This window comes from Saccopteryx bilineata, chromosome 2 (assembly GCF_036850765.1).
Source record: "Saccopteryx bilineata isolate mSacBil1 chromosome 2, mSacBil1_pri_phased_curated, whole genome shotgun sequence".
NCBI classification, from domain to species: domain Eukaryota; kingdom Metazoa; phylum Chordata; class Mammalia; order Chiroptera; family Emballonuridae; genus Saccopteryx; species Saccopteryx bilineata.
This window is the reverse complement of record NC_089491.1, coordinates 5,548,788-5,568,111: the sequence shown is the minus strand read 5'-3', so window position 1 is coordinate 5,568,111 and position 19,324 is coordinate 5,548,788. Positions and strand designations below refer to the sequence as shown.

The window sequence follows — 19,324 nt, the reverse complement described above, 5'->3', positions numbered from 1 at the left end:
TCTTTTTTATGATGTAGAATACCTGCTCTTCGGGGAGAGGCCAGTGAGCAGACGGGTGAAGCTGGTTAGACTGTACCTGTGAGATGTCGAGTCTGTGAGAGTGTATCTGCAAGAAAGACAGAAAAACAGTGTTAAAGAACCGGTAATATATTTAGTCTAGCCAGGAGTGGAGACCAGCTGTCGTCGTAGTAGTGAAGGGAGTTCCGCAGACGGAGTGCTGACGGTGGTCTGGGCACTGCACTTGGCCCCCTCTGCACGAGGTGGGCACGGCTGTTCTCTCCGTCTCATAGACGAGAAAGCAGCAGCTCAGAGATAACCTCTATGCTATCTGTTCTGTAAGTCACTTAGTACGGTTACACAGTGGCAGAGCCTGGTCGGCATAACTCACCAGCCATCCTGTTAACCTCTTGGCTGTACTGCCAAAGGTTCACCCGCATCTGGACCAAGCCAGCAGTCCTTGTGAAGAGAGATCAGGTGACCCATCTCCCTCCCTAACAGACAAGTTTGAATTCACAGCTATACTCAGTGTTACTTTCACCCTAATTAATCAGAGTTAATTTTATTTTTCTATGTAACTGGAAGTATTCTCTTCCAAAAGATTATGGAAAGCTTTTAAGTAAAAGTGAAGGTGTGTAACAGTAGAGCATCAGGAATATTTCTGGATTATCACAGCTACCTGTAATACGCTGTTAGCAACTCGCAGTATAAATTGAACCATGCCTGATTCCAGCAGGGGGAGACAAGTTCAAACCAATTGGCCTGAAAGGAAAAAACAAGGATTGATTTATACTGTCCACACGTGTGCATTCATGTACGTGGGTAAATGGGGACAGACAAAAAGAGAAGACACCTTTGAAAGTTGTATTGTTCTTTGTACATGCCCAAGTGCACAGATCCTGAACACGGTTCTTAGAAGAGAGTTGATAGCTGTGAGAGCAAACCATGTTTCTGAAATTATTTCACTGTCTGTCAGTTTATTATGTGGTGCTTTAAAATAAAAAAAACTCCACGTGTCTAGAAAACTTCATGGGGGAGTTACCTTTTGAACATATTGTTGGCCTAACAATTCTTAAAGCCCTTGGTCCTTACGTGAGTCGCATTGATTTCCCTTTCTGGCAGGCGTTGGCCCTCCAGCCTTTGACATTATTAGCCTGTCACTTTGGTAATTCAAAGCACTTCACACCCAGAGAGGCATAGTCTGCTGAGCACGTTCAGGAGCAGAGAGGACTCAGAAGAATTAAACAGCCAATGGGTGGCAACAGAGATGACTCCTTTTGCCCATATAGCTTGGCACAGAGACTAGACTACCAGCGATGTTTAATTGATATTTAGAGCAGCTTGCCATTTTTAAAGAGCCATAAATTGTTTCTTAGTTTTGGTCTCAAGAAGCCCTAACCAAAGTGATAATGGTCTGCCACATAACCCATGGGTCATGCTTCACTTGTAAACACGACAGACCAAAGCAAGGAAATGCTAAGAAAGGTCGGCCCGTCCTCTGGAAGTCTTCCCTGAGTTCAGGGGCTAGGCGTGGGGAAGTCAAACGAGGACCACGTCACGGACACTTCAGAGCATGGTCTCCTGCAGGGGCAGCAACAGTGTGTGAAGCATCCTTTCCTCTTGGGGGTTCTAGTTTTCAGACGTCACTTCCCATCTGCCAGGCAGCCCTTCTCTTCAGACAGACAAGGCTGTGTGTTGAAACTTGGGTAGTGGTGTGTCTTGCTTCCCCCATTGGCCTTCATATCCAGGTTCTCACCGCGAACAGACCGTGTCATTTACCACCACCTGCTTCCTGTTTGAGGACAGTGGGTTCTGTAAGTCAGAAGAAGGTTTACCCAGCGTAAGCCGCGCAGGTCTCCTGTGTGAGGGGGCCTACGGCGGGGCCAGGGCCCAGCGCCCCGACTGCAGCAAGAGCAGCAGTTCCAACCTTTTCCATCTCGTGGCACACATGAACTAATTACTAAAATTTGGTGGCACACCAAGAAATATATTGTGCTTTTTGGCAATCTGACAAAAAAGAATAGGTATAATTTTTTTAAATTCATTTATACCAGACAGCTGTTGTACTGGCCGTTGTCGTTTTTTTAACTTGGCAGTCTAAGGGGAAAGTGGTCAGTGCTCCTGGTTAAAGGATCAGGCACTGCATGTTCTTACAGTTCTTGCGGCACACTGGTTGAAAATCGCTGGCTAGACTCAACCTATGTGAGAAACTGTAGGACTACCACGTTGGCTCTGGGCGTTTGCTAATGTTTTTGTCTCCCCTCTGCAAATCCTGTGAGCTTACTGCTAAGAGCTCGTGACTTTGCTGGGGAGCCGCTAGTGAAGATGACCGTGGCGGCTAAGTAACAGACCTGGCAGTGAGGTCTGCTGTTGAGAGCCCCGCCACACTCCATTCCTAGCACTTTCACATCCTCAGTTTCTGCCATATTTTGAGGTGTCATTCTTTTTTGGAAGCACAATATCTTTTTGTGTCATCAGGGTCTCTTCCCTTAAAATAGGGTATATTTCAGATTCTTCCAAGTGATTTTTTTTTTTGCTTTATGCATTTTAAGAAAACCAGCTGTTTCTTAGGGAAATAGTACCATGTTTGTGGCATTTGCCTGTACACATCTCCTTCATCCCCACAGACTCCACAAGGTGATGGAAACAAGTCTAGTCTGTGAGCAGCCAGCGGACACAGGTCTCCAGCACACACAAGCCAGCCTTGATGGATTGCCCTGGGGGACAAGGCAGAAGTTCTGCACGGGGCGGGGCGGGGGTGCTGTCCAGGGGTGCTCGGCTGCTGTAGAACCTGACCACATGGTGTGCTGGGTGAAACTGGATGGCCGGGGCGACTGCCCTTTGAGGCTCAGCTTGTCCTAACCATTCACGGTGCACTTTCCCACTTAAACACATCCTTGTTGAAATAATTTCACCTCTTTTTTGCAGGAGGACACCATGGAGGTGGAAGAGTTCTTGAAAGAAGCTGCAGTAATGAAAGAGATCAAGCACCCTAATCTAGTACAGTTACTTGGTGAGTGTGTGCAGCACTTTTTATTTTTAAGGTTTTATTGACTTCTTGAAGTGGGGGGTGGGGGGGAGAAAAAGAGAGAGGAGCGGGAAGCATCAACTCGTAGCTGCTGCTTGTATGCGTCTTGACCGGGCAAGCCCAGGGTTTCAGACCGGCAACCGCAATGTTCCAGGTCGATGATTTATCCGCTGCGCCTCCACAGGGCAGGCAGTGGGTACAGCGCTTTTCATTAAACCTCGGGTGGCACAGGTGCTGTTACAGCAGATGGGTGACTGGCCACGTTGAGATTGCTGATTTGGACATCTGTCCTCTACCAGCACTGGTGAAGGAGGCCTCTGTGGGATTGTGTGTGTTGGTGGGGACGTGAAAGGGAGGATGTTAGCACTTTAAATTGGTTCATAAAAGCAGTCAAATACAAATTGTAAATTGGCTTCTGAAACAAGAATTTTTATGCTTCTTCATTGAAGTGATTCTATAAGTAGATACTGTATAACCATCAGACACAACCAGTGGGGGTCAACAGTGACTTAGGCTGTTGCTGTTGGATATGGTCCTGGCCTTTGCTTATAAACTCACTGAGAGCCTCTTCCAGATTACGTTCATTGGCGTGAGAAGAGTGGCCATGTCCCTTCCACAAGAACCTAATCTCAAGTCACAGTGTTTGGAACCATAGTAGAAGCTGAGGCAGGACTTGGGGGCAGGTCCAGCACCCATTTCAGAAGCGTTTTCCCTGAGTGCTGGTCCTTTCTGGTGTTGTGCGGTTGGGAGCAGAACAGCGCCCTGAAGCCCTCCACGTCTTGTTGACAGGGGTCTGCACCCGGGAGCCCCCATTCTATATAATCACTGAGTTCATGACCTATGGGAACCTGCTGGATTACCTGAGGGAGTGTAACCGGCAGGAGGTAAACGCTGTGGTGCTGCTCTACATGGCCACTCAGATCTCCTCAGCCATGGAGTACCTGGAGAAGAAGAACTTCATTCACAGGTAGGAGCCAGCAGCCTTCGCAGAAAGCCCCGCCTCTGAGGACATCTGGCTCGGCCTCGGACTTGAGTCTTGGCAACATAAGTAGACTTTGGAACAAAGGCAAACACTGGGTTCCTGATGTTGCCAGCTTTGGGTGGGCATCCAGGGCTACATGCAGCCAGGCTTTGACTCTGGAGCAGCAGAGCAGTTAATTTCTAGGGTAAGAAATATCTCATTTTGGAACCATTTTGGAGTAAGCACAGTATTAAATGATTCATAAAAGGCGTCCTTCCTAATAATGACAGCTCCCACTGGAGTGGGTGCTCGTCCCTCCGAGCCCGCGTGCGTCCTAATGACCTCCTCTAATGACCGCGTGTCTCCTAAAGCCCCAGAGCGGCGCGTTGCTTTCACACAAACTCGCGGTAATAGCCAGTGCATGGGTTTGGTTTTTGCGTTGCATGTTTTTTCTCCTCCCTTCTCTTTGTTATCATTTCATTCTCCCCTAACTTGCTGTCATCTGGTTCAGCAATGTTTCTGCAATTGTCAGAATTGTGTATCTGTGGTTCTAAATTAAGCATCTTTGCTGTTTTAAAGCCGGGAGCGTTTTGACCTTCAAGTGTGCCACAATTATCTTAGTCTTCACATTCTTTGGTGGTGGAAATGGCTTCTTAGCAAAATGACAGCCTATGCAGAGCAGAGCCTGATGGGCTTTGCCGGAGTCTTTAATACGAGATGTTCTCCATGCCACCGTTGTGACCTTTCCTACCCAATTAACTCAAGTGTGAAACCTGTACATAAGATTTCATAGTGAGGAGTAAGAGTAGCATGTATGAGACACCGGCGGTTCCTTGTAAGACAGATTTTCTATGCTCCACGAGACTCTGATTCAGATGCTCCTGTCACTCAAGAATATGAACCCTCTGAGGCTGCAAATTGGGATTTCTTGACTTCCGATTTGCCTTGCAGAGCTAGGTCCGTTCCCTCTTCATTCGGGCAAACTTAAAACCGTTTACCAAAATCCTGTTAGGCATGGCATTCCTGTATTTAATTTCCCGATTGCTGATGCTCGTGCTATCCTTTGCACCCATCACCTCAGCTGCTGCCTCTTTTCATCTCTCCATTCCTATTTGCCTTGTGACTTCATGGTCAGTGTCCTTGAACCAGAGATTAGACCTCTACCTCCCTGGTAGAATCAGGAGGTGAGAGGAAGCTGATTATACAGGAGAGAAGTTTTAGGGTACATTTGGATAAGCATCAGGAAGAAAGAGAAAAGTGGGAAACACAATTTGGGCAAATAATGCTTTGGGCTTTATATATTTTGTCCTACCAAGTCTGTGTAGGACAAGCGGAGACTCCCTCTGATGTAAGTTTCTTATATTCAAGGACTGGCCTGTGCGTTTGTTTCTGGTTCCTGGCACAGAGCAGTCACAACTATACAGACACTTAGCTAACACTGTTCTCTGTGCATTAGTTGAAGCACTTTACGTATTATTAATTACTACTCGTAACCCAAAAATATAGGTGCCGTTAGTATCATTTTCATTCTACAAATGAAGTAACTGAGTCCCAGCATAATTACCTTGCTCCGGGTCACAGGGACAGGGAGCCTACCCCCAGAGCCCCTTCTGCTGCCTCTCCCCACGCTGGCAGCCCAGGGGTGCCAGGGATGGCTCTGCTCCCCAGCGGGAAGTTAACAGGAGTTTGCAGAGACAGGGCTCTCTTTCCACTGTCAGACGGGCTGTCCGCGGCGGGCTGTCCGTTGCGTGCTTGTGAGTTGGACAGCTAGCCAGAGGTTCTCACGGATGAACTTCTCCCTTTCCCAGAGATCTTGCTGCCCGAAACTGCCTGGTAGGGGAAAACCACTTGGTGAAGGTGGCTGATTTCGGCCTGAGCAGGTTAATGACGGGGGACACATACACAGCCCACGCTGGGGCCAAATTCCCGATCAAGTGGACTGCACCTGAGAGCCTGGCCTACAACAAGTTCTCCATCAAGTCCGACGTCTGGGGTAAGGGCTGCTCCAGTTCCCGCCGCGTTCACCCAGGGAGCACCTTCTTTAACCCTGTTTTTGTTGTTTGTTTTCTTTCTCTCTTTTTCATTCTCTCTTTTATTTACATATCATATTTTCCCCCAGTTATTCTCTTTTTTAGATTTTTTTTTTTTAATTTAAAAATCTTTTCTCCCCTGTTTTCTCTCCAAAATGAAGTAGAAGTGAGCCTTTTCTTCCGAAATAATTCAGATTAACTTCCCATTTTTGTCTTCATTCTGAGTTTGCTGCTTGGGTTTTGGGTGCAGCTGGCCGACCCTGCGTGCATGCAGAGGGTTCTTCTCTTCAGGGCATGCTGTGTAGTCTGGTTTGGGCTTTCAGTGGGATATCACCCCCTGAAGCCTCATGTGACAGTATTGTACTTTTACTTTTTTAAAGAATTTTTTTACTGTGGCAGATTGTAAGCCTACCCTAAAGAAGGCAGGCCCTGATGAGTCCGTCGGACCCTCCCCGGCTTTATCAGGCTCTGCCTTGCGTTCCTGCAGCCTGCGTGCACACCCACTCCCCTCATCCTTATTTTGAAGCAGATCCCATTTATCATATTATTTTGTTCATAAATATTTCCGTAGGAGCCTCTTAAAGAAAAGATGGTTTTTTATTCTCATAAACACATTGCCCCTCCTTCCAAAATTGACAGCAATTTCTGAATATTATCAAATATCCATTTAGTGTTCAAATTTCCCATTGAATCATAAAAGTTGTGCTTTTATTTTTACCATCTGTTTGAATTGAGATTGAAATATGGTTCACACAAGGTGGTTAGTTGATATGTGCCTTGAGACCCCTCTAATCTGCCTGTTCATCTCTTTATTTTCCTTGCTGTTTATTTGTTGAAGAAATCCTGTCATTTGTCCTTTGAAGTTCCCATGTTCTAGATTTTGCCCGTTGTCTCCCTGTGTTGTAATGTAATATGTTCCTTTCTCTTCTGTATTCCTAGTGAATGGGTCATTGACTCTAAACAGCATGAACAGATTAGACTTGTTTTTCTTTTAGTTTAGAGTTCTTCACAGGCAGTGATGTGCATCTTCATCAGTAGGTACATAATTGTTGACTTTTCTCTCTTGGTTTATGATCTTAGCAATTATTGATATCCAGTGCCTAGGTACACTAATTTATTAGGAGTTACCAAATGGTAGTTTTCTGAATCTCTCACGTCTTACTCATTTTTAGCTCAATACTTCTATAAGAAGAAGCGTACCCTTACCCACTGTGGGATGGAGTTCATATGTGGAAGGCAGGACAGATGCTTGCTTTCTTGCCTTTATTTACCAGTTTTCACAGTAACGAATTGGTTTCTTAATACTCTCCAATTAGATTTTTTTGTGTGTGTGTGATACAATGAACTCATACATAGAATGTGCTTAAATATATTTGATGTGTTTTAATCCACGCATTTCTTTTCCTTACTGATACTGTCTTAAATTTAGCCAGTGGGAACCTCACATTGCTCCTAGTCCTTTTGATAAGGATTCTTTATAGCTTTTGACAACATCTGTGCTGTCTGGGGTGATAAGATATTCCAGCTTCATCCCTGCCCTAGACCTAAGACACCCATTTCTCCAGGGAGTCAGTCTGCCTCCTAACTTTAAAGTAATCAGGAATTTCAAGGCCATACTCTGGGCCTGCACAACCTTCAAAGATTTGATAAGATTATGCTGAAATGTTGATAGTTGGAAGGGGCCTTGGAGATGATCTCATATTCCAGAAAGGGGAGGTGCTCTGTCTCAGGCACGTAGCTAGTTGGTCACAGAGCTAGGAGTAGAAATGGCCTCCTGACTTCCAGCCCTAGATTCCCTCCACCACGTACCCCAGCAAGATGGTCACGTTACCTTACAAGACCCTGGAGGGGCTCATCAGCCCTGTCCTCTTCTTTCCTTCAGCATCTATCTAGTCTGCGGCATGGGAACAGAAAGTTTCATTCTGTCCTGGGCTGTTGGTAATTAAGAACCTGGTAAAATGTCAGCTCCTGGCCTGCTTTGGAGGGTGTGCCTTCTGATGTCTGCTATACGAGTAACCAATTTTAAATGCAGGATATTTAAATCTTACACATTTAGCCTTTCTCATTTTTTTCTTCTAGCATTTGGAGTACTGCTGTGGGAGATTGCTACCTATGGCATGTCACCTTACCCAGGAATTGACCTGTCCCAGGTGTATGAGCTGCTAGAGAAAGACTATCGCATGGAGCGCCCGGAAGGCTGCCCAGAGAAGGTCTACGAACTCATGCGAGCATGTGAGCCTTCCCTGCCGGTTCTAAAACTTTCTGGTGGCCTTTGTAAAACACTCCGCTGCAGGAGTGAGTGTGTAAAGTAAAGAGGGTATTGAGTTTCCTCTTCCATTCCCAGGCTTCAGAGCCGGGCATGGGACAGCTTGATACATATCTTTGCGGAATTTTTCCAGTGTTTCTTTACCTCTTTACTTATACATCATATTTATGGGTGAGGGTTTTTGGTTTTTTTTCTGTATTTTTCTGAACCCAGAAACGGGAAGAGACAGACAGACTCCTGCATGCACCCGACCGGGATCCACCCAGCACGCCCACCAGGGGAGACGCTCTGCCCCTCTGGGGAGTCGCTCTGTTGCAACCAGAGCCACTCTAGTGCCTGGGGCAGAGGCCGAGGAGCCATCCCCAGCGCCCAGGCCATCTTTGCTCCAGTGGAGCCTCAGCTGCGGGAGGGGAAGAGAGAGACAGAGAGGAAGGAGAAGGGGAGGGGTGGAGAAGCAGATGGGTGCTTCTCCTGTGTGCCCTGGCCGGGAATCGAACCCCGGACTTCTGCACGCCAGGCCGACGCTCTACCACTGAGCCAACCGGCCAGGGCCTATGAGTGAGGGTTTTTGTTTTTGCATACAAAATTGGGATTGATGCATACAAACTTGGATTTCTTATTAAGAAATACAGATTCCTAGAACGACCTTCAAACATTCTGCTGTAGTAGGAGATACTCCATGAGGCGTTTCTCTGTTGGTCTTAGTGTATAATATAAAAGCATTCCCGCAGCTTTTTTTGCCCTTAGCAGTGTAACATCCGTAATTCAGGGGTAATCTCTGCTCTTCTCCCCCACGTAGTTTTATCTAGCTGGTTAGCATCCCAGCAAATGATTTATTCATTCGCCCAGTCCTCATTTGATGAACATTTGGTGGTTTACACACTTTTGGGTTTTGCCGTTACAAGCCAGGCAGGAACGAGCGCCCTCACACATACACCTCTGTGTTGTGCTGGTATTCCTAAAAGGTGAATGGTTGGCTCAAAGGTCTGTGTGCATTTTAAATTTTGATAGATTTTACCAAATTGTTTTTCAAAAAAGGTTATACTAATACTCCCACCAGAAATGTATGTGAGTGACTGCATCCTCACCAGCACTGGGCTTAATCAGTCCTTAATCCTCATTTTTAATCTTGCTTTGATGAGCGTTTCTGTACTGTTAAGGATTTTGGATTTTAGTGCCCGTGAAGTGAGGATGAGAAGGAAGGCGAGCTAGCTAGCTGGCTCGGTAATCCTCTGTGCTTTCAGAGTGGGGCTGGGAAAGATACACTTGTATATGCAACTCTGGCTAACAGCATCCCTCTGGGGTGTTACACACTGCATTTCTACCAATGTCTGAAGTCTTTCAGATTATTGATGTCTTTAATAGGACACAGTGGCATTTGTCATTTTCACTTATCACACCAAAAAATGACTAGCTGGATTGGAATGCTTCTTTCATTTCTAGACTTTTCCTTGAGACTTGCTAGCCACACACTTGTTAGCAAGGCCTCGCAGGTGGTCTGACTCGGGTCTCATCTGTCTAGGTTGGCAGTGGAATCCCTCTGATCGGCCCTCCTTTGCTGAAATCCACCAAGCCTTTGAAACAATGTTCCAGGAATCCAGCATATCAGATGGTACAGTGCCCATCCCCAGGGTGCCTGCAGCGGGGTGAGGGGTTGGGCTGGGAGGGACAGCTTTGCGGACTCCAGCTCTGTTCCTTTAGGTCCCTTCCAGGGAGGAGTGTGCTGGGCAGAGGTACTGAGACTGAGCGTGTGACACTCTCTGTCCTTTGTAGCTATGCAGAATTCTGAAAACGACTGAGTTGTTTTCTTTATCATTTGTATCTCTTTTCTGTAAATGTGTGTAGATGATCACTGTTATTTTAAAAAGGAAAAGAAAACCAACATAGCAGAATGACACCACTACTGATGGCTGCTGGTTTCTGTGGGTTTTTTTTTTTTTTTTTTTTTTGGTGGTTCTCAGAAGTGGAAAAGGAGCTGGGGAAGAAAGGCATGCGAGGGGTTGCAAGTGCTCTGCTGCAGGCCCCAGAGCTGCCCACCAAGACAAGGACCTCCAGGAGAGCCACGGACCACAAAGATTCCACCGACGTGCCTGAGACGCCCCACGCCAAGAGCCTGGGAGAGCCTGGTATGTACGTCCCCGCGCCCCACTGGAGGCCCAGGGCCAGTGTGGCATGTGGGAAGCAGTGAGTGGCACCTGCAGAGAGAGGCAGACAAACCTCACATTAGTAGTTGGCGTTGTAAAGGTTCTCCTCTCCCCGCGGCAGGACCTCCCCGCCGAATCACCCAGAGCTGTAGGTTTCCGCAGTTCAGTCAGGGAGGCAGGGGTGCTGTGCCCCTTGAGAAGGGAGCCCACCTTTTCCTGTGCTATCTCAGCGTGGGACAGAGCACGTGTCCTGTCTGGTCTTAGAGAAGTGAGGGAGCTGGGAGTGGCTGGGCAGGGGTCTCAGTGCTGTCAGGGTGGGACCTGGCACTTCCTGTGTGCCAGGCTCTGTTTGGAGTCAGCCTGTCCCCCAAACCCCAGAAGTCTGGGTCCTCCTGCAGACCAGGAGAATGAAAGTGTTGGAGGTGGGCCACCATCTGGTTGTAGGGGATGCTCTAATGGACCACAGACTAAGGGGAAGGGACAGGACAAACTGGAATTATGGGATGTTTTGTGACAGCAGAATCTATAGAATCATGATTCCAAAGTTCTTTTTTTATTATATACCCATATTAGAAAAGTTGAAAGTGCAGTAGTGTATACACACACACACATACACAGATATAAATAAAGTATATACATGTACTATTGCATGAATATATTAAGTATATTATGAAATATACACTTAAAAGTTTTCATAAGAAATATATCCAAATCACAGTACTTTCTTTTCATGCTCCCTGGTCATCTTGCTCAGCCCCCTTTGGAGGTCGTGGCACATACACTCTCCAGAACCTTAGATGCTTGTCCTTTGTTAGTTGTGATTTCAGGTAGCTGAGCAGTGGGGAGGAGCCACTGTGGGAACTTTGGGCTTATGAAATGGCCAGTGATGAGTAGTCGTGTTCATTTGTGCCCAGCAGCGGTCATCCGTGGGGTATTTTGATACGTAATCTCATGGCAAGCCAAGAGTGTCAGATAGCTGTCCAGCACTGGGATATAGTGGTGCATAAGTTGTTTGAATTTTACCTTTTTGCTTTCTTCCATTGGCTTACAGTTATGGGAAGTCCTTAGCGTTCCCTGAGTCCCCTATCCTGCATGTCACCTGGAATTCTGATAAATGCCCCTTGTATTTGTGCTCTGAGTTATGAGATGTGACAGCTGCCCCCAAGGGGGAATTCTGTCATTCACTAATGGCACCCCCTTTCCCTCAAATCATACTCTGTAGGAACCTTGACCCAGTGGCAGGTCAGACCCTTTGCTTGATCTCCTGATTTTTACTTGCCAGATGGTGGTTGGGGGCGGGGGGGGGGGGTGATGGCCCTGCTGATTTAAAGGGAACCAGTAAAGGGATGAGGGGCCAGGGTTCCCTATCTGTTCTACCATCTTCAAGAGGAAACCTGAGCTTTTCCTAATAAGACTACTAGCAACAGTGACAGCAGTTACTAAGAAATTATGATCCAAGAGCTGGGGCAGACGCCCTGCATTCATTATTGCATGACATTCTCCCAGCAATGCTACGGGTTGGTTTTATCATCTTCCGTTTTATGCAGTGTGTCCGTAAAGTCATGGTGCACTTTTGACCGGTCACAGGAAAGCAACAAAAGACGATAGAAATGTGAAATCTGCACCAAATAAAAGGAAAACTCTCCCAGTTTCATACCTATTCAGTGCAGTTCGATGTGGGCTCACACACAGATTTTTTAGGGCTCCTTAGGGAGCTATCCCGTATAGCCTCTACAGACTCGTCACTGACTGATGGCCTACCAGAACGGGGTTTCTCCACCAAACTGCCGGTTTCCTTCAACTGCTTATCCCACCGAGTAATGTTATTCCTATGTGGTGGCGCTTTGTTATAAATGCGCTGATATTCACGTTGCACTTTGGTCACGGATTCGAATTTAGCGAGCCACAGAACACACTGAACTTTCCTCTGTATCATTCACATCTCGACTGGCATGGTCGTGGGCTGCTCCGCTGTATACATGGTGTTATGTCATCATCTGCACATGTGCACATACTGCCGCATCATCCTACAGAAACTGGGAGGGTTTTCCTTTTATTTGGTGCAGATTTCACATTTCTGTCGTCTTGTTGCTTTCCTGTGACCAGTCAAAAGTGCACCATGACTTTACGGACACACTAGACTGAGGATGAGTGAAAATAGGTAACCTGCCCAGGCCTTGTGGCTGGTGAGCCGCAGAGCTGGTGACAGCAGGCCTTTCAGAGCCCGGCGCCCAGACCTCTGTAGAGAACAGGCCTGCCCGAGATTTCTTGCCCACGCAGGAGCCTTTGGTCTGGACTTGTTAAGCTCTTCCCAATGTGTTTCAGACCCTCTGGACCACGAGCCTGCTGTGTCTCCATTGCTCCCTCGGAAAGAACGTGGTCCCCAGGATGGTAGCCTAAATGAAGATGAACGCCTTCTCCCCAAAGACAAAAAGACCAACTTGTTTAGCGCCTTGATCAAGAAGAAGAAGAAGACGGCCCCAACCCCTCCCAAACGCAGCAGCTCCTTCCGGGAGATGGACGGTCATCCGGAGCGCAAGGGGGCGCCGGAGGAGGAGGGGGGCCGCGAGGTCAGCAACGGGTCTCCCGCTCTCGCGCCCTTGGACGTGGCCGAGCCATCCAAGTCCCCAAAGCCCAGCGGCGGGGTTGGTATCCCCAACGGAGCCTTCCGGGAGTCGGGGAGCGCAGGCTTCCGGTCGCCCCACCTGTGGAAAAAGTCCACGCTGGCCAGCGGCCGAGTCGCCGCCAGTGAAGAGGAGAGCGGCAGCAGCTCCAGCAAGCGCTTCCTGAGGTCCTGCTCTGCCTCCTGTGTGCCCCACGGGGCCAAGGACACAGAGTGGAAGTCGGTCACACTGCCTCGGGATCTGCCGTCCGCGGGGAGACAGTTCGACTCGTCCACTTTTGGAGGGCACAAGAGTGAGAAGCCGGCCCTGCCTCGGAAGCGGGCGAGTGAGAACAGGTCTGACCAGGTGACCAGGGGCACGGTCACACCCCCGCCCAGGCTGGTGAAGAAGACGGAGGAGGTGGCTGATGAGGTCTTCAGAGATACGGCGGAGTCCAGCCCGGGCTCCAGCCCTCCCAGTCTGACTCCAAAACTTCTTCGTAGGCAGGTGGCGGTGGCTCCTTCCTCTGGTCTGCCCCACAAGGAAGAGACCGGGAAGCCCAGTGCCGTGGGGACGCCTACCACATCTGAGCCAGTGCCCCCCTCCAGCAGAGCAGGGCCAGGTGCGTCTGCAGGGACCAGCAAGGTTCCCGCCGAGGAGTTGAGAGTGAGGAGACACAAGCCCTCCTCTGAGTCCCCGGGGAGAGACAAGGGGAAGTTGTCCAAGCTCAAGCCGGCCCCGCCGCCCCCGCCAGCCTCCACTGGGAAGGCCGGGAAACCCCCCCAGAGCCCAAGCCAGGACACCGCCGGGGAGGCCGGCGCCAGCGGGAAAGCGAGGTCCCCGGCTGTGGCCGTGGATGCTGTGAGCAGTGATGCTGCCAGACCCGGCCTGCTGGGAGAGGGCGTCAGAAAGCCCATTCTCCCGTCCATGCCAAAGCCTCAGTCATCCTCCAAGCCGGTGGGGACCCCCACCAGCCCAGCCTCCACGCCCTCCACTTTGCCATCAGCGGCCTCCACTCTGGCAGGGGACCAGCCATCCTCCACTGCCTTCATCCCTCTCATATCAACCCGCGTATCTCTTCGGAAAACCCGCCAACCCCCCGAGCGCATCGCTAGTGGTGCCATCACCAAGGGCGTGGTCCTGGACAGCACCGAGGCCCTGTGCCTGGCCATCTCCAGGAACTCCGAGCAGATGGCCAGCCACAGTGCCGTACTGGAAGCCGGCAAAAACCTCTACACATTCTGCGTGAGTTACGTGGACTCCATCCAGCAAATGAGGAATAAGTTCGCCTTTCGTGAGGCCATCAACAAACTGGAGAATAATCTCCGGGAGCTACAGATCTGCCCGGCAACAGCGGGGAGTGGCCCGGCGGCCACTCAGGACTTCAGCAAACTCCTCAGCTCCGTGAAAGAGATCAGTGACATAGTGCAGAGGTAGCAGAGGTCAGATGTCCAGCCAGCCAGAGCTGCCTGCAGTGCGTGAGGGCTCCCCTGTGCCCGCGACGGTGGCTGACACAGGACCAGTGAGCTGGGGCCTTGGCCGGGGAGCTGAGGTCTGCATGGAGTCCAGCCCTACTACCTACGTTGTGCACCAACTGTCCTCCTGCACTCTCCTCCCCCTCAGCGTGGGCTCACCAAGCCCTTCTGTCCCAAGTTCTGTCTGTGGAGTTTCCGCCTGCTCGGGGGACTGCAGTCGGCACGCCAGCCCCCGCCCACCCGCCCGGGGCGCTTGGAGACTGCGCTCTTCAGAATGGCTGGGAAGGTGGGTGGGCACTTCCTTTGTTTCTCTTTCTGGGGGACTTCCCTGGCTATGCCTTCTTCTCTGTCTTCCCAAGAACAAGTGCCCTGAGCAGGAGCAGTGTCACCAGGCCTTGGGGACTGTCACCTTCACTCACCTCATCCTCCTCATGCCTCCTGTGTTAAGACACGTTTCCGGAACTGCATCCTGGAAGCTCTGCCAGCCGGTCACTGCCCCCACTGCTGCCTCGGTTGGTGCCCTCACCATTTCCTCATGTGAAGGACAGCTCTTATCTGGGGGGCAAAACAGGGTGCTAACACCAACCAGCCTTTGGGTCCTGGGTAAGGGGAGCCTGAAGGGGCCCGTGGTGTGGGATACGGTCCTGTCACCCTTCTCTGCATATCCTCAGAGCCCAGTTTCTTGCTCTTTTGTGACATGCACTGCTAATCCTGGATAGAAAGCTTGAGTCTCAAGGGTGGCAGGGTCACTGTCCAGCATAAGGGGGCAGGCTCGTGGGAAGGGTGGCTTCTCGGGTGAACAGCTGGTGCTGAGACGGCCTGAGGCGGGCCTGGCAGGTCTTCCGTGGGCCCACTGTTGCCTTCCTTTGGAATCACCAGGTGCCCTGAAGAAGGCACTTGGTCTCTGACCGATCTCCTTCCCCTCCCTTGCACTGCCCGAAGACAAAGTAGGTTTTTGCAGGGTTCTCTTCCTTGTGACCAGCCAGTCTGCGGTTCCCTAAGTTCCTGAGGCACAGCCCTGCCCTCAGCACTGCCCTCTGATGCAGGTGTCAGGCACCGGCATACAAGGAAAAGGACTGGAGACCAAAGCCCCAACCAGTGTTGGTGCGCCCTGGTGAGCAAGCGTCTTATTTAATTACCACAGCGACACTTGGCCATCAGGGATGAAGAAAACCACAAAGAAATGAACCCCAGAAAGTGTCTCGAAGAGCAGGCCTTGGTGTAATTGTCTCCTGGGCTTCCCAGGACCAGGCTCGTGGGCCCGGGACCTGGGTCTCCTTGACCTTGAGCCGCTACTGCAGAGTGGGCAGGCACCTGCCTGGGCCTTCCTGCAGGCCTAGAAGCCGCCTTGGAGAAACCAGGAGAAAACCGTCTTCTGCTCCCCCACCTTCTCGTGCCCGTGACCTCATACAGGCCCCATTTTTACTCTGAGCACCTAAACTTGTGTTTTATTTCCCCGGATAGTTGGGCACTTCTCACCACACATCACCTCTCTGCCCCTCCCCGTAGCTGCTGTTACGCAGACTGAGGGAGGTGCTATGTAGAACACCGCCAGCGGCCTTGCAGACAAAGCACCAGACCCCCCAGGTTCCTGCCCCGCCCCCCGTTTCTGTGAGGTACTGGTCCCCTCTTTTTCTTCACATGACGTGCCACTATATTATGCATTTATACCTTGGTATTACACTCTTGTAGACTTGCTCTTTTATAAATGACATGTAAATAGTTTTCCACTTCCTCTCTTCTTGAATGCCTGTGGTGTCTTTTTGTTTCTTGGTCCAGTACATTTGTTTCTGTATATGACTCTTGTTGTTTTTTTTGAATCCACATCTCTGCTCCGTAGTACTTTTTAAATAAATGTTTACAACATTAGAATTGGGAAGGATTGCTTGGTCCATCACTCTTCCCCATTGTCCGAGCCGTGGTGCATGTTGGGAGGGAAGGCATCCTTGTTTTCCCAAAGGGGCTGGAGCCTCCGTGTAGGGTTTTATAGAGCAGCACCGTGTCAGGATCGCGGCAGGGTCCTGGGTCACCATCGGCCATTTGCAGGCACTGCCCCTGCCCTTGACTTAAGCCCTTCCTGTGCCCTTGACACTTGCCAGCAGCCCAGCTCTTAGCAGCAGTATTAAGAGTGCACTGTGCCAGGGTGTGGGCCACTTCTGTCTGGTGCAGGCAAAGAAGACCAGCCCAAGGGCTGAGCCACCCGTCAGCCACCACGGCATCATTGAAATGGGGAGAGGACGTAATGTCCGACTTCTCAGTGGCCTGAGAGTTAATCCCTCTCCTGGTGCACGCTCGTGCGCGCGCGCGTGCTCTCTCTCTCTCTCTCTCTCTGCCTTTGAACTCACTTGCTGGCCTGCAAGGGGATGGGGATGCTGTCCGGTCCCTGCCGCATCCTCTCCCAGCCCCCAGCCAGGGACCTTTGCAGGGAGGCACTGACATTTTCTCTTCTTGGTCTCCATTTGACACCAGCTGACAGCTTGGGAAGTGGAAGTCAGGGAAAGAAGAGCCCTGTGATAATGATACTTATTAGCCAGCTGACTTGTCAGGGGACACAGATCCTGCTCGCCAAAGCGGAGCGAAGAGCGTGGTTCAATGAAACCCCCTCATCGGAGGCCTGGACAGCGAGACGTGGAGACGTGTGCCACGCCCGGTGATGGAGGTGAAGACACTGCCCGGGACGGTCGCGTCTGCTGAAACCCCCGTAGGTGCGCAGACGGAGCAGCCTTGAGCTGAGCCCAAGAGAGGTCTTTTTCCTCTCGCTTCACAGACACGAAGACTGGGGCCCGGGCCACAGAGTGGGTTAGTGGCTAGACCATAACTACACCAGGTCTCCTGAGTCAGAGCTTTTCCATGGGTAACAGGTTCTTCCCTTGAATGGCAGCTCTCAAGTCAGAAGGCACGGAATGGTTTTAAAGACAGCCCCAGTACTGGCTGCTTTCTCCGTGTCAGATGTGCGCTGGTCATGGAGTCTACACAGCGGCCTCTTAGGGTTGTGGTAAGTCACTTCTCCCAGATAGGAACCTTCCGTGTATGTCACCTGGGCTAAAACTTGGATCTAGACATTCTATGACAACTTTAACTGTTTTTAGGTCACAGAACTTGAGAATGTAATGCAAACTGGCTCTGTTCCCAGAAAAATGCACATATGTACACAACAGTTTTCCAATAATTTTGAGTTCTGCTCTCGAGGTCCAGAACCAATGAGTACCCAAGGGCCAACCCCACCAAAAGAGCCAGCACTGTTAATACTGTCATGAAATATGAACCAGTGTCACCAAAAAATTTTTTTTTTTTTTGAGAGAGAGCGAGAAGAACAGATAGGGACAGACAGGAAGGGAGAGAGATGAGAAACATCAATTCTTCGTTGTGGAACCTTAGTTGTTCACCGATTGCTTTCTCATATGTGCCTTGACCAGGGTGGGCTACAGCAGAGCGAATGACCCCTTGCTCAAGCCAGTGACCTTGGGCTCAAGTTAGCAACCATGGGATCATGTCTATGACCCTGTGCTCAAGCTGGTGAGCCTGCGCTCAAGTCAGAGATCTCGGAGTTTTGAACCTGGGTCCTCTGAGTCCCAGTCCGATGCTCTATCCACTGCTCCACCACCTGGTCAGGCCAAAGTATCACAATTTTTAAAAGCAAGCGCTTACAAAAAGATCCCTGAGAGCAAGCCAGGTGTCATAAGCAGGAGGAAAGATAGCTACCTGTGGCTGTTCTGGGGGTACTACAGAGCGGTGAGAAGGAACTGAGCGGCACCGCGCCACGCGCCGGGAGACCTCCTCGCCAGTGTAATGTTGGGCAGCAGAAGCCCTGCACACTGGTGATGCCGGCACTTCTGTCTGCTTAAACGGGCCTGGCTAGTTGGGTGTGGTGGTGGAAGTCAGGACGGAGGTCACGGGGAGGTCATGCAGGTTAGGGTGTGAGGGAGCTCTGGGGGGGCAGGAGTGCTGTTCCTCAGACTGAGCAGTGCTAGCTAACGGGTGTGTCACTTGGTGGAAATTCGTCACGCTGTGTGCTTCAAATTGGAGCACCTTCTCCATGTGGTATGTTTCAACGGAAGCTCTTCTAAAACTCCAGCTCACGTGAGCACATACGTACTTTCATTCCCACATGTAGCCCTCACGCCTTTTCTTGTGAGAGCCGTTCTGTCGCTGTCCTCCTTTGATGGGTGAGGAGGCTGGGGTTCACGTGCCGGCTTGTCACTGCTGTACCCAGACCGCTGTGACTGCGGAGGGATGGGCGAGGAGGCTGGGGTTCACATGCTGGCTTGTCGCTGCTGTACCCAGACCGCTGTGACTGCGGAGGGATGGGCGAGGAGGCTGGGGTTCACGTGCCGGCTTGTCGCTGCTGTACCCAGACCGCTGTGACTGCAGAGGGCCACTGCGTGACTCACAGGCACCTGAGCTCCGGGGCCAGGCTCCTCCCCCCGCCGTGGAGGAGAATTTAAGGGTTAGTTCACTCAGCTTCTCGAATATCGAGCTGCTTTATAGGAGGCATTCCCAAACTGAGTGCTCTGGGGAAACTGGGGTCTAAGCGTACGGCACAGAAGACATGGGGTGGGGCAAGACCGACTGACCACTGTGTCCCTCACTGTCCGTGCCGGCCATCATCCCTGGTGGTCACCCTACACCTTGAGCGGGCCCCAGCTCCCTGCTGGGGTTAAAGCACCACATGGAGTGGGTCTCCAGTGGAACGAGTCACGTGTCGGCCCTGGGGCCAGTTAGGATGAGGTGGTTCCTTACTACCACAGCTGCCTAACGACTGCTGCCCCGTGAGCCTCTTTTATCCTTAAATGTTTTTATTAATATTTCAAACACATAGG

The 19,324-nt window shown here is 50.5% G+C and overlaps 1 protein-coding gene across 2 annotated transcripts in view; it reads left to right on the top strand.

Annotated features, from left to right (window-relative positions):
• ABL1 (ABL proto-oncogene 1, non-receptor tyrosine kinase) overlaps positions 1-16,299 on the top strand; it is a 140,322-nt gene extending 124,023 nt beyond the window's left edge. For both annotated transcript variants that reach the window (XM_066255939.1, XM_066255940.1), the window contains exons 5-11: positions 2,926-3,010; positions 3,815-3,992; positions 5,795-5,979; positions 8,096-8,248; positions 9,805-9,894; positions 10,244-10,408; positions 12,752-16,299. In XM_066255939.1, coding sequence (XP_066112036.1) covers positions 2,926-3,010; positions 3,815-3,992; positions 5,795-5,979; positions 8,096-8,248; positions 9,805-9,894; positions 10,244-10,408; positions 12,752-14,466 — 2,571 coding nt within the window. In that variant the 3' untranslated portion in view covers positions 14,467-16,299. The remainder of the gene's footprint in view (positions 1-2,925; positions 3,011-3,814; positions 3,993-5,794; positions 5,980-8,095; positions 8,249-9,804; positions 9,895-10,243; positions 10,409-12,751) is intronic.
• Positions 16,300-19,324: the final 3,025 nt, after the last annotated feature.